Source organism: Barbus barbus (assembly GCF_936440315.1).
Source record: "Barbus barbus genome assembly, chromosome: 2".
Taxonomy (NCBI): domain Eukaryota; kingdom Metazoa; phylum Chordata; class Actinopteri; order Cypriniformes; family Cyprinidae; genus Barbus; species Barbus barbus.
This window is the reverse complement of record NC_136730.1, coordinates 31553571-31576717: the sequence shown is the minus strand read 5'-3', so window position 1 is coordinate 31576717 and position 23147 is coordinate 31553571. Positions and strand designations below refer to the sequence as shown.

The following is a 23147-nucleotide window of genomic DNA, read 5'->3' as shown; positions in this document are numbered from 1 at the left end:
AACTTTAGAAATTTATTAAAAATAAAAACTGGAATAAGTACATTACATACGTATTCATACCCTTAACTCGGTACTTAGCTGAAGCACCTTTACAGCCTCAAGTCTTTTAGGTATGATAGATTCCTGGTTGTTTAGAACTTCTTCCATTAAGGGTAACAGAGTCTACATGATTCTGTGAACCTTTAATGAAGCAGAATTTTTTTCTGAACTCTTCCCCAGATGTGTGGCTTGATGCAAACCTGTTTCTGAGCTCTACAGATGGTTCTTTTGACCTCAAGGCTTGGTTTTTGCTCTGATATGCATTATCAGCTGTTAGACCTTTTATTAAGATGTGTGTGCCTTTCCAAATCATACCCATTCAATTGAATTTGCCACAGGTTAACTTCACTTGAAGTGTAGCAACATATACAAGCAATATGAATGCTCCTGAGCAAAATTTCAGCTGTCCCAGATAAGGGTATGAATACTTATGCAATGGAATCATTTAAGTTTTTTATTTTTAATAAATTTGCAAAGATGTTATAAACCTGTTTTTTGCTTTACAATTATGGTGTATGAGTGTAGATTGATGTGGGGAAAAAAGTAATTTACAGCAGTTTAACATAGACAGCAACAAGACAAAACGTGAAAAAATTAAGTGGTATGAATACTTTCGCAGGGCCAGGGCTCCAAACTGCGACTAAAATGGTCGCATTTGCGACCAAAAATATTAATTTGCGAGTGAAGTTTTTGCTGAGGTCGCCACTGGCGACTATATATAATTTGCATGAAAGGACTTTTTTCCCGATTGTTTTGCGCTCACATCTTTTGTTATGTTCACGTATTAAACTTACATAAGACTATGCGCATCAAAGTTTTACTGGAAAAGAGTTTCAAACAGTCCTCGTCTCTGCCGCACACAGTCTGCTGAACGCAGTGAGAGAGACCTGAAAGGGCCTGTTTACACCTGGTCACTTCATGCATTTTCTCTGATCGGATATCTATATGATTTGTTAAAACGTTTCCCCATTTACACTTGGCCACATAAATGTGTCTTCGCAAAACGGATATAAATCCGTTCTTCAATTCCCGCTTCATATGCAAATATAACGGAGTTCACGTCAATGAAAGCAATGGATAATTTTATTAATTATCAGCTAATTTCAATATCAAGAGAGCGCGCGGCATCAGCACTGGAAAGATAGGCTAGTCTCGCTACTTTTAATGAAGAAGATTGTGTGTTGAGCGTCTGCGGCTTACTTTCAGGTTCATTCAGTTTGCGCGTCGCTTGCTGAAGAAATACTCCGCTACTCATTCGCAGTGATGCTTGTTGCATTGCGCTGTCATATCTGACTATAACATGCCATATAGCCTATAAAACGCTCTCACACGTCTATTATTTTAATATTATGGGAGGAGTAAAATTACCATATGTAGTTTCAACAACCAGATGCATTTACACTTGTCCGGTCGATCTTCTTATCGAGATCTTAGTCTATATGCTGTGTTCTGTTAATGCATGGACTTCCTGTTATTTGAAGCGCACTTGCCATCCAGTAATCGCAAAAAGCTTTGTGCTGTCTTACTTTTTAAATCAACAACCTATCAGCTTTAAAATGCTACGAAATTCAAATGATGCGGTTTGGGTGCTCTTTAATGCGGACGACAAGCGCACACTTTCGGTAATATAAACACCAGTACCCCGCGTCCACACGGTCCGTGTATGCGTCCGGATCGCGCGAGCGGAGAGTATCGCACTTAATGCTCAGGCGCGATCTCTTTAGCGCCTCAGTTAAAGCAGCAAGTGAACCCATTATATATTAAGATTTACTACTATAGTATGAAATGAACATGATCAAAAGGTAGGCAATAAGAAAGCCTATAGTACAACTTACTGAAATGTTTTATGTAAAAGCTGTGTTTCAGTGTTTCAAACTGAGGAAATGTATAAAGCTTGTAAACATTGCATTGTAATACATTTACCTCAGAATAACCACTCAGTGTCCATAAACTCATCAGTCAGCTAGAAAAATAACTATAAAGACGAGCGTTTTGCTATATTCATGCGCTGTTGCATATTAATATTTTTACTTATTCTGTTGTACATGATTCAACTCCTCCTGTAAAATTGCATTTTACTAATGAAGAAAAACAGACTGAATGTGTGAAAGACGTGACAACATTTATAGGATGCACTGCACTCAGTTGCCAAGTGATGCTTATGGTCCATGATATTGGTACAGATTCTGTGTAACGAACAATTCTTTGTGACTGTATATTTCAAGTTGTAAAAGACATTTAATTCACACTTTAAGTGAACCTTAGTCCCCCGGTCGACCTGATCATCTACAAGATGGATTAAAATGCTGATAAAGCCTAGAAAAGATAAGACATAAACACATGACAAAATGATTGAAATGTTAAAATAGGGGGGAAAAATAAAATGATAATAATAAAATAAACCACTTTTATTCTGTGGCACCTAAAAAAATAATTTGGCGCCTAAGTTTTTCTTTTATAGGAGCCAATGGCTCCTTACTCGATTTTTTTGTCTGGAGCCCTGCGCAAGGCACTGTATGCGTCAAACAATAGTGAGTTGACTTGCTGTCAAATGTCTACACAGGCAGGTTCTAAAAAGAACTATTTATTTCTTAATGTGAAGAACCTTTCAATAATCTGAGACCTTTTTTATACAATAAAGAACCTGTTACAGATGAGGGACTCGGACTGCGTGACGTGATGCGAACAGGTTTTTATTGACAGACTTGAGGATATGGAATGAGACAGGTAAGCATTGATTCTCGGATTCTTTGGTGATAAGGAGGAATGGTAACTTGGAAATCCTCTTTAAACAGGAGATCAAGCATAGAGAAATAATTGCTATAGTAGTCCTCTTCGTAGGAACGATTCACGTAGTAGGTAGTAACAAGACCGGACACTGGAGTGTTGTGAGGCGCGTGTATTTGAAGCCGTGTTGATGCGTGAACACATGACGTGCAGGTGTGCTCAATCAAATGCTAAGTGAAACCAGGTGCGTGAGGGCATCGTGACTGGTGGAGAAATGACACATCCGTGACAGAACCAACATGCAATGTTGAAGGTTCTTCATGGAACCATGGAGTGTTGGTAGCACATTAACCGCATAGGTGACTCCTTTTAACTTATCTATAAGCAGTATCTCCATTAATATTTAGTCAGACATCTCAAAAATACTGCTCCTTATTAGTAAAACACACACACACTCAAGGGACTTAACTAATGCTCACTGTTGATCTCAACATCACCATAGTACAGTATTTTTTATCGAGAAAGAACTGAATAAAATAGTTTTATAATTAACATAACGTTTGGATAAAATGCTGTAGTTAAGTAGGTAGGTAGCACACTATGGTTTTAAAAAGTCTATATACTATATTATACAAGCAACAATCCAATTTTTATTAGAAGTCAATTTCCTAAATAACTATTCTGCAAATGAAAGCATATGAAATATTAAAATGTTTATGTAATCAGAACCTGTATTTGAAATTTAGAGCATCTCTGAACTCATAATCTGGAGGCATTTGTGTAAATAAATTATTATTTGCACTAAGGAAACTTAATCCTCCAAGTTTGACCTTGAGTGAAACTTTGATGATTTCTTTTTAGCATAAAGTGATATTAATAAAGTCCAGGTAAGAAGCTTAACTCTCTTTGAAGGTCATCTGAAATCTCTTTAAATCAACATCTATCAGTAAACTTATGCTAATATTTTATTTTGAGAAGATATTTTTTTCTGGCCTTATGCTAATATAAAATATATAAAATAGTATTTTAGCAGTTTACCAGAAGGATTTGAAAGGTGTAGTGATCTCAAATCCTTTCCTCTCAACTTGTTTCACACACGCAGCCATCAGGTCCACCACAGTGATGGCCAGCCCAGCATTAAAGTCCTGTGAAGAACCAGCATAAACATCAAAACACTCAGTTTTTCATATCCATTCCAACATTAGGAACTAAAATAAACAAATGAACATAGTAGAGTAAATAAAGCAGATCAGTCACTGCTATGTGAAAGGACCAAAACATTCACAGTCAGACTTTCAGTGTGTCTGTTTAGAACACTGTAGCTGTAGTGAATGAAGGGAGTAAGGGAAAAAAATGCTAACTATAAAAATCGTACAAATGCAAGGACACTGTTGTGTGAGAAGGGTCAAAGGGAGCACAGAACAGACACTGAGCTCACTGGAGGGTGAATACTTGCTGATCCATTGATCAGAGTCTGAATGACTGACAAAGTTTATTTCACACAAGAAGAAGCAGGAAATACACAACAAACTTTCTTTACAGACTTTACCAATTACTTCAAGGGCAATGACAATATTAAATCCTCTCGGAGGAACAAGGGATGATTCTGAGAGGAAAGAAAAAAACGAGATGGCAACAGATAAAGGCTACTGTACATCCTTTCAAGACACTATACAAGTAACAATTATTTATTATTATTATTGTATTTTACTTAATTTAAGTCGTGGGCAACTTCAAAACACTATAATTGAGCATTTGACATTTTGATAATGACTCCTTTTGTGTTTTGAGTGCCATGAGGGCTGGTTTTTCAGTAAAAGCAAATGATCTAAGAAAGATTAACTTAATTGAACAGATCAAATGTAGTTGTGAATATGTGATATATATCACAGCGTTTAAGACACACTTGCTTTTACATGCAAGAATCTAGCAAACTGTCAATAAAACCTATATTTTCTAAAATTAATCTCAATTAAAAGGCTCTATGATGTGTAGGAAATTATTCTAGATACTATAGATAGATAGGTACATAGATAGATGACAGACAGACAGTTATCATCCTTGGTCTTTAGACTTGTCTTTTAATAAGAATTCAGAATATTTCTGAAAAATGTCTGATGGCTGGAAATGAACTATAACCTTCTTATATCAAAAGTGCACTAACATCCTTGAGTCAACCATCTCTGTTACATTAATTAAAAGTAAAACTCCCTCAGAGAGACTCAAAGGTATTCACATGGCTAATATAAGACCGAGTCAGATGTGAACAGGAGGTGTGAATAAAGTTGGAGGTAAAAGGAGAGAGTGCGAAATCAGAGTGCACTGATGAACTCATAACCGCAGTGAGTTCATGACCAGAGCAAGACATTGAAAATGCATCCCTATAGAGCTGACAAAAGAGCTGAATTACCCATAATACACCCTGAGATCATTCATTTCTGTTTCTTTACTTATTTTACTTACTTTTTGTCCCTTTAACATTTCTTGCTTTTATGTTGTCCACAATATTTCAAAATAAAAGGCTGTTACAGCACAACAAAGGCAGTTGCCTTCCCATTAAGCATTTTAAATAAAATAAAACAACATAAGTGACATAAATGACCATTTGGAACATTTTACATACAGAAGATTTGACTCGTAGGTCTCATATTTTTAATGGTAAAATTCAATTAAACCAGTTTTCTCACTACTTTTATGTAGACATAGCATATTTATTTTGCACAAAAATAGACAATATTTTGTCTTTCTTTGTGCTGGATTGTTTAATTTTTACTTTCTCTTGAGCTCATGGCAATAGAACTGCCTTCTCTTTCAAGGATACTTTTAATTTAGCCAAAGTAAGTTATCTAAAACTTTTCACAGATCAAGTGGCTTGAATGTCATGTTACAGGAGTTACATTTGCATTTTAGCAACCTGGATTTAAAAAAGAAAAAATGATTGACAGTTTGTTGGTCAATCCTTTACCCACATATGCACTTCAATTATTTTTTGTCCCAGTACACGCATTCTGAATGTTGCATAGCTGATTTAAAAACAGCACAACAAAATGAAACAAAGAACAGGGGTCTTGAGATGTTTTTTCTCAAAGTTGAACTAGATTTAATTTGATATGGTGTATTAAAATTGCAGCACATTCAGCCTACTGCAGTGAAATTAGAAAATTAAATGCAACTAAATGCATCTCTAATAAGCATCTATTGACAAACCGACTAACTGTACTTTTAGACTTTAAACATTAGCCATCAGAGACCCTTTGAAGTGGCATTCCAGTACCCATGTGTTTGGTCTTTTTGCGTTCTTTGCTTTGGAGAAAACTATTTAAGTAAGGAAATAAAAAAATCGATGTAGCACTAAACTGTAGTGGCATCACGTGACTTGGGCTTGCCTGTTAGGTTGACTTTCATTACCTTGGGGAAACATCATGGCCTGACCGCAGAGGAGAGAAGGGCAGCACACTTCATTCTATCCAAGATGGGAAAGGGGAAAAAAACAGCGTCCTGGGCAGCTCGTTCATCTTGTTAAATTAAATACTCCACTTCACTGAACATGAACCGAGCTACCCACCACCACACCTTTTTCCTCTCTCTCCGTCTCCTTCTCTCCATCTTTATGCTCTTTTGTGTTTTCTTCATCCCTCAACAGCCACTGCTGTCTTCAATTCCTTCTGTTATCCCACCGTTCTTGTCTCTCTGCCCAGTTCTTCCTTCGCTCCCTCTTTCCCTCATTCCATTTCTTTCCCCCATGCCCTCATTTCCTCCATTCCCTCCCGTTTCTCTCACCACTTGTCGGAGTGATGGCCACGGAGAGGATTTAATGCAAAAACAATACAATCAATTTCCATTTTCACTGCTCTCTTTCTCTTTCGCTCTCCCGCATGCTAAATCGGCTGACGAAAAACAATTTCCTTGCAGAATGAAGACAAAGATGTTTGCTTGTGCTAATAAGGAAAATAATGAAAGACAAACAGAGATGATAAAGTGTGTGTGAGCGTATGTGCCGCCTATTCATACAGAATAACATTCTCAGCTTAATCTCGTTTAAAACTGAGACCAATTGGGCATAGATCACATACACATGCGTGCGAAATGTCACGGCTTGTGTGTGCATTACACTGTAAAAACGTGCTAACCCAATTCTTTTTGTTGACTTTACATAAAGTGCTATTGTTTGTTTACCTTACTGATGTAGATCTATTAAATCTTACTATTTGTGCTAAAAGTCCTAGTTACTCAAATGTCCCTAGTTAAGGTTACATGACTTGTTTGAGTGCTGTGCAAGCCATGTGACCACTGACGTCATCAGGGTTTGGAATGAGAATTTTCTGTTCAACGGCCATCTTGTTTTGTGGAAGACCTCGGTTGATAAACAATAAAACTGGTGGGTATTTATACATATATGTTTGAGTTTAATGTTAAGGAACTTATATGATATTAAAGTCAAAGTTAATGGATTAATGCACGCGTTTTGCCGAATATAAAGTGTCAATATACATTTTGTTATGTCGTCTATGTCGCGCCTGGTAAATATATCCGTGCAGTGTTCAGTGTTTGAATTACTGACACTTTAGAGTGATGACGCACGGATGAATGGAGATTAAAGAACGAAGTGCTTGATTGATACTTTAAAAGTGCACGGAAAGGAAACAGCTTGACACTGATGCCTGTCAGCATTCAAGTTCAGAAATGTGTTCCGTTTCGCAGCATTCGAATGAAATGAAATAAACACACAGATATGTAAAATACCAATCTTTCTTAGTATTCACATAAACACAGTCGGTTATGTCTACAATGAACGTGAACAGTTAGGAGAAAACAGATGTGGATCAGTATATTATTTCCTCTTAAAGTGACAGCAGCCTAAATAAACCTGCTGTGGAATGTTAATGTTAATTAAACAAAATATAAAAAGAAAATAACTCTTTAATAAATAACTGCCCTTTACTAAATAGCGTTAACTGTTGTAGCTTGAAAAGACTCTAATACATGGAGTATTCTTTAATGGAATATATATATATATATATATATATATATGTGTGTGTGTGTGTGTGTGTGTGTGTGTGTGTGTGCGTGCGTGCGTGCCATTTTAATGTTTTATTTATTTATCTCTGCTTTTGTTTTCCCTCAATCCAGTTAATAATTGCTATCCTTTGTCTTTTTTAGGAAAGGGATTTTTGTGACAACAGTTTGGAGATGTTATCACATCACAAAAGTAAGTACTTACAGTCTTTTAGGTATATATTTATGGTCAGTAAGGTTTTATCTGCTGTTGTTCATGAATTAACTGAGTTGTTTTTATCTGCATCATCATATTACAGACCCATGCCTGCTGGATTAATATGCATTTGAGGAGATACGAAAGGTGATTCCAAAGCAATACGTACATATGAGGTTAGTTTCTTTAATATAATACAAAGTGCATGAGTGAAAGTTATGCTAAAGATATTGATCATTAATGTGTTTTTTGTTGTTCTACAACTAATCAGTTCTTTTCTCTAAATCTCTTAATCCTGGCAGGAAAAACTTGGAGAAGGTATGTGATGACTTTGCTTTGCAGAAAAGGATGTTTTAAAGGGATACTGATTCAAGCATTGTTAATGAACAACCATTACAAATTACCATGTTGATTTACATAATTTTTCTGCATTTTGAAAAATAAATGTTTTGAAATGTGAATGGAGAGCTGTTTTTTTTGTTTTTTGTTTTTAACTAGGTATAGCTAGTTCCTCAGATCACAGATTCATTTAAGTTAACTAAACTTAAATGGCTTAAGTAAATAGGACTTAAAAAGTAAGAGATACTTTTAATATATTAGTAAATAAAACTTAAATTACACTTAATTCAATTAAGTTCAGATTACTTAATTGAATTAAGGCAACGAGTTTGCACAATGCAATTAAGTAAACTTAAATTACTTTTTACAGTGTAATAACTACACTCTCAGCATATGGGCTCATTCTCATAGTAGGGAGCACAAAACGGACGTCACACACTTTAAAACATGAAGTGTGAAAGTTTCGGTTATTTCACTACCGTGAGAAAACAGTCTCTAACTATCTCCACACGAACAAAGAGGGTAATAAGGAAAATGTAAGTAATAAAGCAGAGAAATAAAGTATAAATAGAGTTTACAGACAGACATACAGATTGGTTGAAGCTTAGCAGTGAGGTCTGAAGGTACTGTAGACACAAACAGACAGACAGACAGATAGATAGAGAGACAGACATTAGATAGATACATTCACACTGCAAACAGTGAAATTTTTAGGGAGATAGACCGTCTAGACCAGGGCTATTCAATTGGCGGACCGCGAGCCCAATCCGGCCCGCCAATCATCTTCATCCGGCCCGGAGGAAGAGAACGTGCAGATCGCACACATGCCTCGAATTGTTTTAGCGCTAATTAGTTTGTCCACAAGGTGGCAACACTGGCACGGACCGTTGTTTCATAGCCGAAAAAGGAAGACGCTCAACAACCACAATCTACCGGAGACCGTAACATCAATAAACAGCAGCATTGACAAGCGCTCATGTGAGGGGGTTAAGATATATCCGTAACTCTAGTTAAAATGAGTATAATGACAGTGTTATCAGTCATATGTTTCGGCGAGAAATAGCGCAGAGACTGGACGAAGACGATTATCAAAAGGAGTATAGTTTGAAAGGCTGCACGTTCGACTGTCCGCATACAATTATGTCAAAATGCGTGGTTATGGCAAGCTACCTCATAAACACGGTCTTAAATAAGTTATAAAGTCCTAAATGACCGTAAACAGTTGAGAGAAAACCAAATGCGTGTCAGATCCGTGTCATGTGCATCAGGTTTTAAAGAGACAGTGCTGATTTAAAGTGAAGTCTGTCATTGATGGAAATCAAAGAACAAAAGAAAAAGGAGAAATCACTCCACTAGTCGCTGATTAACTTATGATGTTGGAATAAAGATTAATTTCATCAAGATGGCGCCGCTGTGTTCGGACGCCGTTCGGGTCGCTCCACTGAGATTTTGCTTCAACTTTCTCTTTTTACACATCTCACGTCGGCACTGATCACCTACAACATAGAAACACTTTTGGACATTGGAAACCGCTACACCAACCTGTTTCAGGACACTTTATCCACGAATCCTGCGTGGCCTCTGGAGATTCTTCGGAACGCGGAGATAAACAACACCCCCCCGAGGCGACGGATCAAGAAACACGGCGGGAAGCGCGCTGGAATTCGAGTCAGACTCAGGAAAAGGGCTCACAGTCCTCCTCTCCCAAGCATTCTCCTCGCTAATGTCCAATCCTTGGAGAATAAGATGGACGATCTTAGAGCCAGGATTAGTTTCCAACGGGACATTAGGGACTGTAACATCCTTTGTTTGTCAGAAACGTGGCTTTCGTCCTCGGTCCCGGACACTGCTGTAATGCCGAGTGATAACTTCTCTGTCTTTCGGACGGACAGAACAGCAGAGGCCGGTAAATCCAGGGGTGGAGGAGTATGTTTCATGATCAACAAGAAATGGTGTGATCCCAGGAATATCTCCATTCTGTCACGTTCCTGCTCGCCTCATCTGGAACATCTTTCCATTATTTGCCGCCCATTTTATCAGCCCCGGGAGTTTTCATCGATCATTGTTACTGCCGTGTACATTCCACCACAGGCGGACACCGGCTTGGCCGTGTCTAAGCTTCACGATGTGCTCAGCGGCTACATTAACAAACATCCTGACGCTGCCTTCATCATCGCGGGGGACTTTAACAAAGCCAACCTCAAGCAGGTTATGCCGAACTTTTATCAACATGTATCCTGTCCAACTAGAGGACAAAACACACTGGATCATTGCTACACTCAGTTCAAGGATGCCTACAAAGCCCGCTCACTACCGGCTTTTGGCAAATCGGACCATGCCGCCATTTTTCTAACACCGAGATACAAACAAAGGCTCGTTCAGGAACCTCCGGTGCAGAGAGTAGTGACGCGCTGGTCCTCCCACTCAGAGACTATGCTGCAGGCGCCGCTTGATGACGTCGACTGGGACATGTTCCGGGCGAGTTCTTCTGACATCAGCGAGTTCACGGATGTAGCATTAAGCTTCGTAAACACGCTAACCGAGCAAGCTACAGAAACAATAACGATAAGGACATTCTCCAATCAGAAACCGTGGGTGGACAGAACAATCCGTGCCGCGGTTAACACACGCACCGCCGCTTACAATGAGGCTCTTCTGTCTGGGAATACGAGCGAGTACAAAGCATCGTGCTATGCTCTCCGACGCGCAGTAAGAGCCGCCAAACACAGATACAGAGAGAGAATTGAGTCTCATTTCCAGCTCAACGACTCTACACGGATGTGGCAGGGACTGAGGACCATCTGTGACTTCGGAAACAAATCCTCCGCGGAGGTGAGAGCAGATCCGTTGCTGGCCGACGAGTTAAACATCTTCTACGGCCGCTTCGATGGCCACGGCGATGGCGCGTTTCTGCCGACCAGCGCGTTTCTGCCGACCAGCGCATCAGGAAGCAACAGGCAGAGCAGCGACGATCCTGTAATCATCGTGTCGGAGGATGAGGTTCGGAGGGCGCTAAAGAAAGTGAACGTCAGGAAAGCAGCCGGACCTGATGGGATAACCGGCCGTGTTCTGAGGTCCTGCGCCGAATCAGCTCGCTGGTTTGTTCACTTCTATCTTTAATGAGTCCCTTGCTACCGCCGTGGTTCCCACCTCATTCAAAAAATCCATCATTATCCCTGTGCCAAAGAACAATAAACCCTCTTGCCTGAATGACTATCGCCCAGTTGCCCTCACATCTATAGTCATGAAGGTTTTTGAGAGACTTGTAAAGAGCCACATTTGCTCCTCCATCCCTGATACTCTGGACCCTCTTCAGTTTGCCTATCGCCCAAACAGATCCACGGACGATGCCATTTCTCACGTTCTCCACTCTTCCCTCACACACTTGGATAGCAACAATGGAAATTATGTAAGGCTGCTATTCATTGACTATAGCTCAGCTTTCAACACTATAGTCCCCATCAAGCTGGCATCTAAACTCACAGACCTCGGCCTAAACTCCTCACTCTGTGACTGGATTCAAGACTTCCTCACCGGCAGACCTCAAGTGGTGAAAGTTGGCCAGTTCACCTCAAACTCCATCACTCTGAACATAGGAGCCCCACAGGGCTGTGTCCTGAGTCCCCTGCTCTACTCTCTCTACACGCATGACTGCGTGTCCTCTCACAGCTCCACATCTATTGTCAAATTCACTGATGATACTGTGGTTCTGGGCCTCATCTCCAACAACGATGAGACCGCATACTTGGATGAGGTAGAGAGTCTCACATCATGGTGCCAGGACAACTGTCTCTCTCTGAATGTGAGCAAAACTAAAGAGCTGATCATGGACTTTAGGAAGAGACAGCAGCAGCCCTACACTCCTCTTATGATCAGTGGGACCCCTGTGGAGAGGGTGAGCAGCTTCAAGTACCTCGGTGTAAACATCTCCGAGAACCTGACTTGGACTACACACATCCAAACACAGGTTAAGAAAGCCAGGCAGTGCGACAGCTGAGGAAATTCAGGGTCTCACCAGCAATCCTGAAAACTTTCTATTCAGGGACCATAGAAAGTGTATTGACTCAGTGCATCTCAGTGTGGTATGGAAACAGCTCCAATCAGGACTGCAAAGCACTACAGAGAGTTGTGCGCTAAGCTGAGCGCATCTCAGGGTCTGCTCTCCCCTCTCTGCAGGACATCTACCTCAAACGCTGCAAAAATAGAGCTGTTAAAATCTTCAAGGACTCAAATCACCCTGGTAACCAGCTATTCACTTTGCTTCCATCTGGTAAGCGCTTCCGTAGCCTGATGGCAAAAACTGAGAGACTTAGGAGGAGCTTCTTCCCCCAGGCCATCAGGCTCCTAAACTCTAACTCTGTGTCATAACATCACTTGACTCCATGTAAATATCACCATATCAATAAGCTATTCATAATTTTTCTCTACCTCATATTGCTGCTATTTATATACCCTGTACAACTTTTTTGCACATTATTTTTGCACATTCCTCTTATTACTATAAGTCAACAACATACTGACCTGCACATTTATATTTATATTTTTTATCTTATCTTTTTATTTTATTCTTTTATTTTATTTTATTTTTTCTACTTTTCTTCTCTTAATATTTGTATACTTTATAATTGCACTGTCCTTGGAGCGGACCTGACCTACATTTCACTGCTGGTTATACTCTGTATAATTGTGTATGTGACAAATAAAACTCTTGAATCTTGAATCTTGAATTTATATCCATTTTATAATTTACATATCCAATTTATATTTTGTGAATATTGTTTTAAATTAACTTAAATTAAAAGTTGTCATATTTTTCTTAGCCTAATAAGTGTTAAAAATAATGGCTTTCAACTATACTGTAATGTTTAATGGCTATAATTAATAGAGATATCAGTAACATTATTAGCATCAATGATACTGGCCTTCATTAATAATAAGCTGTTTGGTAAAAAGATGCCATTAAACTATTTAAAATACCATCTTTATGTTGTTTCTACATTAATTTGGAGGTTCGATGTGAAATTATGATAACATAAATATGAAAAATGCGGTTAGTAAAAACCGCAGAAAAATGAGACCGACATACAAGACGAAAGAAAGAAAGAAAGAAAGAAAGAAAGAAAGAAAGAAAGAAAGAAAGAAAGAAAGAAAGAAAGAAAGAAAGAAAGAAAGAAAGAAAAAGAAAGTTCAAGCAATGGCTTTACACAGTGAAGTTTGAAGGTAGATGAATGAATGAATGAATGGATGGATGGGTGGACAGACAATTATATACACAAAAACAAAGGAAGAATAATAAAACAAAAGGATTTTACAGAGTAATAAAGTAATCGAGTTTACAGAGAGATAGACAAGAGATAGATAGCAGACATACAGACTGGTCGAAGCAATGGTTTAGCCACTGAGACAGAAAGATACAAACAGACAGATAAAGAGACAGACAGACACGAAGTAGATAGATGGACATACAAGCTGGCCGAAGCAATGGCTTAGTAAAGTTAAGTTTGCGACAGATAAGTTGGGAGACCCTGCACTTGGTTGTTGAGGTGTGGTAATTATTTTAAACTCATGCGGTCAGCAGCAGTATGAATCATATCAACACCAAAAGACCCAAAAATAAAAAATACACATATATAGATCTACCTGGTCTGTTTTACAGAGTCTGAAGCTGGTTCCCATGAGGCTGAGGTAGACTCTTCCTTTGAGGCCACGCAGCTCGACGTAGCCACTCTTGTTTGTGTTATTTTTGCGAGGCTGATGGGAAATGGAGGGCTGGGAGCTCACAGCAGACTGGAGAACCTCTAGCCAATCCTGACGTTCTCCTTAGAGGGAAGACAGAAGATGGAGAGAGGTAAGAAGAAGAAATGTGTATGTCTGTGGAGGAACGCTGCAGTCTGTTTGATGTACATTAGTGAATGCGCAGGTATGTGTGCGCGTGTGTGGAGAGACGCCATGCCACGGGAATAAAAGGGAAGGGAAAAGTGTCTAATATTATTGTTATACTTTATAAACTTTCAAATCTGCAAACAAAGCATGTATGCAAAAGCCCCTGTGCCTCATTGCATTGTGTCTGCCTGTGTGTTTGTGTATGTGCGTGTGAGATGGGGGAAGGAAGTCTGTGAGGGTTCTCTTGTGCTGTGTTTAAATAGGGCTACAGGGGCTTGCACAAATTCATTGCGAGCACACACACTAGCCAAAAAACATTAACAGCTGAATACTCTTATCCTCTGCAGGTCTACAGCACCTGCCACATCTAGGGAGAGACGAGTAGAGGGGTTAGAGAAAGAGAGAGTGAGATCTCATTTCATTAAAGGTGAATGTTTTTGTGTACACTGTCCTTTGGACAAGACTAAAAATGTGCCTGTAGTCAGCAAAAGAGTTTCCAGGCGCAATGTAAGTGTTGGTGCATTAGATATATAACCACATTTGACTCCTTAAGTTTAGTTTGTGTAGCCATATCTATCCAATTCCACTTATTTTACATACTAACTCAATTTTTTCTCAATACTAGGGTTGTCAGTTTTAATTGTGATTAATCGTAATTATTTGTTAATGAATCAAGTTAATTGTTAAGGAAAGAACACAATATGTTAATATGTTGGATTTAACAACAACACTCATATGTGCTCTGCATATGTATAAACTAAAGACACCTGAGAGAGGTAGATTTTTGGCAGTGGTGCTCTTTACTCGTCTCACTCGCACATCTTATTCTGTATTCCTCACACTGCCCAAGAAATGCAAAGACTGAAATAAAAACATCCAATAATGAGATAATATAACAACTTAGCTCACACTTTATGGATGTGTAAAGCTGTTTTGCAAGACTGCTGCTTGCGAGTTTCACTCGTAGGTGATAATTAAATAACACCATAAAAAAGTATAAATAACTTTACTTTTGTTAAATATTCCACCTGGGTTTATAAATATTTATAATTATGATTAAATCCATTAAGAACATTTTCTCTATTTTTTTATTGATTCATTTTAGATCTCAAGGACAAAAGTTTAGCTGGTAAGCATGATCCTATTTTTATAAGCAGTACAATATTTGTAATAAAGTATTTCTATTTCAAATAAATACTTTTCTTTACAACTTTCCATTCATCAAATAAACCTGAAAAAATGTATCATGGTTTCCACAAAAATACATTTTTCTTCCCCTTTATCCATGATAAAGTTGTTATTGCCAAAATATTACACTGTATTTGAAAGAAGAGGCCTGCACTGCTGAAGACTTCCAAAGAAAGAATGCACAGTAATGAATGCATCTAAATCCCAGTGTGCTCGATCTCTAACACTAATTCTCATTCTTATCTTTTGTGCTCATCCCATGACCACCCACTTCCAGCTCTTTCATTCACTCACTCATTCTCTCTCTCCTCCTCACTTGTGTTTATCTTAAGATTGATGACTCTTTCAGACTGATATAAAGCTGTTTAAAGATGCATGAGCAGATCGGAACAGCGCTCTCTCTCTCTGTCTCTGATTTTTATTTTTTTTTGATGGTGGAAAGTACAGTTAAATGCATGACTAAACTGACTTCCCTCAGAGTAATTTACTTACCATGGGTCAGAGATCATCACACAATAGCTGGGGATAAAGTAGGTACTCAGGAGGCCATTATTTGCTGATATTCTGGGACACTATGGCACACAGCAGTGCTATTAGCCTCATATTTATCACAATAATTGCAATGGGGAAAGCACAGGCTGTGTCAATAACATGGTAATTGATTGGCTCATGGTGAACTCCTCACTCTTACATTGTTCATTTTACTGCAAGATGTCGTAAAAAGCTAAATTATCTTACCAGTCTTCATGGCAATGAGAAAGTCAAGTTGCTCCATTTACTACTAATGACAAATAATATATATGACATACTTAGATCTACAGACATACAGTGGCCACAGAACGTACTTGGAGATTCATGACGCACAAAACTACAAATATTTTCAGCACAAAATCATGCTAAAATCCTATTATTAATGAACTAGCTGTAATATTAAAGTAACACTCTCAATAAATCACGACTAGGACTAACCTTCAGAACCACTAAATGCTAACACAGTTTTAAATTGATCCTGAATTGCAGCTAAAGTACCAGACTACTCCTTAAACACCATGAGTCTCTCCATTAAAACCATAATCAGCCTTTTACACAGGCAACGGTGTGGCAACTATATACACCAACAGGGTGTTTACTGTACATATTAAATCTACAGCTGTCATCATCATAATCATCGTTGTCTCGGTTGTTTCAGCTCTGTGTCATAATATTGTGATCTCCTTGAGTCTGGTTGGCTTCTCCTCCCTTTCACTCTCTTTGATTCAGTGTGGAAGATCTACTCAGAATCTTATACAAGAGATGGTAACGCGACAATAATATGAGTGAAAAGATGATAAAAGATCAAGAGTGAGAGAGGGAGTGAATTGGTTTAAAAGAGATTAGCAGAGGGGAATCGAAACATGAGACAGACAGAAAAGCAAAGAGACTCACCTTCTTTCTCTGCCCGAAACACAAAGGTTCTTACAGTTGTGACCACCTCAAACTTATTCTCACCCAGAGCACGAACTTGTTTAACTGCTGAAAAAGGTATCAGGCCCTTCGAGTACATCTCCTGCAAAGAATGAGAGAGACAGAAAAATAATTCATAGCACAAAGTGCATATGGACAGATTACGAACTACAAGTCGCAAGTCTGGACACATTTGACTGAATTCATGTCTCTCATGATCTCAAAAACTTCTTTCTTTCTAAAGGCTTAGTAAAACAAAACGAAACAAAATGAAACCAAATAAAAAGATAATTAAACAACACAACACTAAACAAAAATCACCTATTTTGGATGCATTGGTTCAAAACAAAGGCTAACAAATAACACAAAGCAAATCCAAAAAAGCTAACAAAGCAATGCAAAACAAAATTAAACAAAAAGCAAACAAAAACACAAAGCAAACGCTTAAAAACCAAAACCAACTAAAAAAAAGAAAAAGAAAAAACACAAATTGTATATATATATATATATATATATATATATATATATATATATATATATATATATATATATATATATATATATATATATATATATATACAAACTTGATAGTGTATGAGAGTGATGTTGCAATATGTTTGTACACTGTTTCCAACAGGGACCTCAATCCAGTTATAATGCATTTGCTTCATATAAAAAAAAAAAAGAAAAGAGAGATTGAGTCAAGCACACACTCGCACACTCAAGCAGGCCTGGTTCCTAATACCAGTCCCCAGCTAACAGGCTCGGCACTCTAGTATTTATAGTCTGATGTTTTGTAGGGAGAGATGAGGGAAACAGAGCTAGTTGTTTAGAGAAAGGAGTGTTTGGTCTCTCTGTGTGCTTCAAACCAACATAAGCCTCCAAAGCAGCAGTAGAGCTCTGTGAGACCTCCTTTAGTCTACAGAACTCATACACAGCACTCCAGCCGCTCTGAAACAGCAGACTGTGATGGATAGAAAAGGGCAAATACTGTGGAGAACGGAAAATGAAGAGGGAGGAGGATAGGGAGACAGGAGCTGTGTTCCAAAACCTATGTCGCCTATGCAGATAACATTTTAGGCAGCATAGGTGACAAGTCTGTTCTAAAAGTCAGACATTTTAATTAAGCAATCCTGTTAAATATTAAGGTAGCATATATTGTGAAGGCAATTCCAAAAGTGATAAAAGAAAGGTACACCATCAGCTGAAAAGTAAGGGGTTTGTAAGTTGAGTCTTATAGAGTGCTATTTGTATAGCACACGAGTTGCGTCTGTGTAGGTCATTCCAAAACAACTCGATTATGAGGGTTCATAAATTTCAGTAAAAAGTAGTAAGTGATGTAGTCCATTTGGTTTAGGAATAAAGCTACATTGAGAGACAAAGACAGGGAAAAACGGCAAGGGAAAAGAGTTAAAGAGGGGGAAAAAAAGAAAGATTCATTTGTCCATTTCAGTTGGCTGTTAATTATTATGATGACCTTGCACTATTTCTAGAACTCGTCCATACAGAAATAGAAGAGAAGATTTAGTGAGGGACCCCCTCCTCAGCTGGCGCAAATAGAAGAAGTAATGCCAAAGATAGACAGTAAGAGAGCAGATGAGGGAGCGAAAGCGAGAAAGCAGAGAGAATGAGAAAAAGAGAGGGATATGATAGCTTGAGGATTGCTTGATAGAAAGAGAATGACTGAAGAACCACGGCATCAAGGAAGAGAAGCTCACAAAGCAGAGGGAGTGTAAGTTTGTGAGCAAGAAAGAGAGAGAAAGTAGGGTCAGAGAGAGCGCCATCTCCTCAAATTAAGGCAGCATGTTAACAACGATGGCTGCAGCTAACCCTAATTATGGTAGGGGCAGCCATCACCTCTCTCTGGGATTTCACTCCTCGCTCACTCTCTCCAATTCTGCATCCTTCCCACCGCCGAACTTGCCGGCATATTAATGAGACTTCCTCTGTCTAAAATCTGGACAGCAGCGGATGAGAAGAAAGGGGGATAAAAGTGAAGAGGTGTGCATGTTTATAGAAAACTAAGTGGCAATAATGAGGAGCTCTCTAAGCTGGCATTAATTATTCATTATAATTACAATTTTCAGGGTCGGAACGATGAAGGGGGCTTAAAGAGTACATGTGCAAACGCAAGCACATCCATTAAGAGTTTAGAGATGGTTTAAGCACTTATACAAACACACATATAACAAAGACGTAAGCTGCACAAAAAGTTTAGAGCAGGATTTATTTGTATGGCAAATCTGTGACGACGTGTCACGCTCACAGCAGTTGTTCTATATATACACTTTGATGTTCATGAACACATACATCCGAATGTGCGATAGAGTTGACTGATGAAGTCTGCATTCGCTCAGAGAGAACCAGAGAGTGCTTGTAATGCCATTAGCTTTTGTTTTTACCAGCACTGGGTTAGTTCTGCAGTGGAGCCATGGGGACACCACCTGGCAAAGGGCCGCTAATGCACTTGAGTGTGGAAAATAACTTAAATATATTATGTGCAGTAAATGTCATTATGATGCATTTGCATTTTTTGCAACATCCTACACTAGCCAAAAGCTCATGGATGAATGTAGAATTCTAGAAGATCTTCTGCCATACACTACCGTCAAAAGTCTGAAATGATTAAGATTGTCTTAATGTTTTTAAAAGAAGTCTTGAAAGCTGTTTTCTATTTCAATATATTTTAAAACTAATATATTACTGTAATGTTAATCCTTTATTACTACAGCCACTACTACAGTCTTCAGTGTCACATGATCCTTGATATATCTTTGACACTTCGCTATTATCAATTAATTTTGGAGGTCAGTTATGAATACTGGATCTTACAGTCATTAATGCTGAAAACCATTTTTTGCTGCTTAATATTTTTGTGGAAACCGTGATGCATGATTCTTTGATAAATAGAGAGCTGAAAAGAAGTTTGAAAAACAATCTTTCAGATCATTATAAAAGTCTTTGCTGTAATTTGTGATCAATTTATGCTGAATAAAAAATATTTTTTATTTCTTAATCGTGTGACACTGAAGATTGGAGCAATTGCTGCTGAAATTTAGTTACATTTTAAAACATAGTGAAGTAGAAACTAGTTCTTTTAAATTGTAATATTTCACAATATTACTGTTTTACTGTATTTTGATCAAATAAATGCAGCCTTGGTGAGCATAAGAAACTTCTTTCAAAAATATTTAAAAAAAATTAATTATTCTGACTAATTGACAGGTAGTGTATAAGTTGCAGATCATGGGAAGCTCACTTTTGCTCTAAATTGGATGGACTACAACAACCATCAAAACCTGAGGGTGGGTGGTGAGAAAGCTTTTCCACTGGCGCTCCCAGGAGACTTTTGAGCTTTTCTGGATTTTCCACACAGTTGTACTTCAGATACGAGGTAACTGATCCCAACGCAAACATCTCCACACACCCTGCCTACTGACAGATGACACTCTAAACCTCTCTCACTCACATATTCAAATTAAAACTCATGAAAGTGTTACTTGGATCCCTAGACGTTGCAGACCTGGTCGCAAGGTTGATGAAACATCAGGTAAGTTTGGGTAAGACCATGCCTCTCTGTCCCCGAGGGTCCCACAGTGATCCAGTGGGAGTGCGGTGCTTGTCTCTCTCCCACGCTTCAGAAGGTCTCTGATTGATGACATCATTATGTGATGTCAAGAAGCGAGCAGTGATTGAGATTAACCATTTCCAATCAGAAAAAAGAGACTGAGGAGAGAATGTGCCCGCTGAGGACAATAAGTTGGAGAATACTTTCTTTGAAACTTTCCTTAGTATTCTTGATAAGTGATGCTTGGTAAGGCAAATTCTGTGGATATTGGATATTGTGGATATTGACAATGGAAAATATGTTTCCTATAATTCCTAAATTAAGTGGCACCATGGAAACTTTGACTCACCTGTTTCTCCAGGCAAGATATAGTTACAAGATATATTTGCATTACCGTTTAAATGTTTAGGGGCAATACATTTTTGGTCACACTTTATTTTAAGGTTTAATTCTCAGTATTACCAAACTATTAACTATGACTTTTGCCTCAAACTCCTAATTTGCTGCTTATTAATAGTTAGTAAGGTAGTTAAGTTTAGGTATATATAAGATTAGGGGTGTACAATATGGTCATGCAGAATATGTGTTTTATAAGTACTAATAAATAGCCAATATGTTAATAATATGCATGCTAATAAGCAACTAGTTAATAGTGAGAATTGGTCTTGAAGTGTTTTTTTTTAAAGAAATAATTTTTAATCACTAAGGATGCATTAAATTCATCAAAAATGGCAGCAAAATCATATGTAAAGCTCTAGAATGTTTGTATTTTTAAATGCCGTTCTTTTTCACTTTATATTCGACAAAGAATATAAAAATATTTGTCCCCGTTTCCATAAAAATTAACATTGATAATAATAATAAATGTTACTCAAGCAGCAAATCGGCATATAAGAATGATTTCTGAAGTATCAATTACATTTTAAAATAAAAAAATACATTAAAACAGAAAATATAATATCTCACAATTATACATCTAAGTAAACAGGGCATGAAAAGGAAAGGGGAAGAGTAGGCGGGAAAGAGTGACTGGTATGTTTGAAAGCTAGAACTGGCCGCTCCACTGATGCTCTTCTTTTGATTAGGCTTAAAGGACTAAAAGAAAGACAAAAGCATGGTACACGCAAGTTCACCCAATGCCCCCTCCTCCGTTTCTATTAGAGTGTCCTCTACCACTACTGTTTTACACTGATGATATCACCCCGGCCCTGCAACCAGTGCTGTTTCTGTCCTACTGTGAAAATACGGTTTCTGCAAAAAGAGTGAGAGACTGTCGACAGCTATGGAAGAACAGTTTAGGTTTATCCCACTGGAAGTGGAAATTAAGAGAGGGATTTGCAGCAGTTTGGACGCTCTGAGATACTTTAAACTGATTGTACATGCTGAGTTTAAAACTGACACCAGGGCTTTAGGCTTGTCCACATTCAAACTGAAACAAGAACATGACGTGGCAATTGTTGTGTGTGAGAGTTTGCGAATATGTGTGTGTGTGTGTGTCACACCTTATCGCTGTTGTAGTAAGTGAGATTTCCTCCTTCAAGCTTCACCCATCTTCTCTGAAAGACACAGTTCCTACAAGTACAAAATAAAGTGTCATGTTGACAAAAGTCAAAACACATCATTATTCATGTTACAATATTAAACTGACTATCAGTGAGGGTTTATTATCAGGGCCATTTAAAACAAAATGAATAATTTTGGCCAGTGCTCCCACTCAACTGGCACTGTGGTGTGTCAACTAATAAAATAAAGCATCAAGCAGAAGGAGGAAGAGGAAAAAAAAACTAGAACAGGAAGGCCACTTTTACAAGTGGGTTTAGCATGTATGGAAACTGATACGAAAATAAAGTGTGAAATACGCTGCCTCTGCTGAAGCATTGTACACTTGCTTTCAAAAATAATTCACACACTACCATTTTGTCAGTCCTCTGTCGTGTGTGTCCTGTGTTCCTGCCTCATGTGTCCATATTTGGTTTGTTTCCTGTCCTTGTTAAATGTTATCATTAGTTAATTCTTGTCCAGCTGTGTTCGTCTCGTTATCTATGATTATCCCTTGTATATTAGTCCTGTCTGTTCAGTTAGAGTTCGTCTGGTCTACTCGTTACTCCCCGGTGTTTCTGTCTGTGTCAGTCTTGCCCTGCCTTGATGTTATCAGTAAAGACTATGATTTGAAGTTACATCCTCGTCTGCATGTTCCTGTGTCCTCCCTCGTGTGTGCACCGTGACACATTTGGGGTCAGCAAGATTTGTCCAAGTTTTTAAAAGAAGTCTCTTTTGCCCATGAAGACTGCATTTATTTGATAAAAAATAAGTAAAAACAGTAATATTGTATAATATATAATATTGTTTGCTATTTGAATATATTTTAAAATTACATTTATTACAAAGCTGAATTTTCAGCAGCCATTACTTCAGTCTTCAGTGTCACGTGACCCTTCAGAAATAATTCTAATATGCTGATTTGGTGCTTAAGAAACATTTCTTATTATTATCAATGTTGAAAACAGTTGTTTTGCTTAATATTTGTGAATAAACCGTCACATTTTTCATGATTCTTTGATAAAAATACCCCAAACTTTTGAACAAGGGGGAAATTGTATAACTAAAATCCAAGCTGTAAAATACAAATGGAAATAAAAATAAAAGAGAAACCAGAAACAGCTGTGGTACCTTCATCTTAATGTATATTCATGTATATTTTAATGACAAATTGTCATTCATTTTAAAAAAGCTAAGCCGGATAAGGCC

The 23147-nt window shown here is 38.1% G+C and overlaps 1 protein-coding gene across 1 annotated transcript in view; it reads right to left on the bottom strand.

Annotated features, from left to right (window-relative positions):
• The window catches only part of LOC306883430 (arf-GAP with Rho-GAP domain, ANK repeat and PH domain-containing protein 2-like), a 121871-nt gene that overhangs the window by 71663 nt on the left and 27061 nt on the right, over positions 1-23147 (bottom strand). Inside the window, exons 7-10 of the mRNA XM_079438689.1 lie at positions 21902-21971; positions 16814-16934; positions 13958-14136; positions 3805-3911 (exon numbers count right to left, since the gene is read on the bottom strand). Of these exons, the coding sequence (XP_079294815.1) occupies positions 3805-3911; positions 13958-14136; positions 16814-16934; positions 21902-21971 (477 nt within the window). The remainder of the gene's footprint in view (positions 1-3804; positions 3912-13957; positions 14137-16813; positions 16935-21901; positions 21972-23147) is intronic.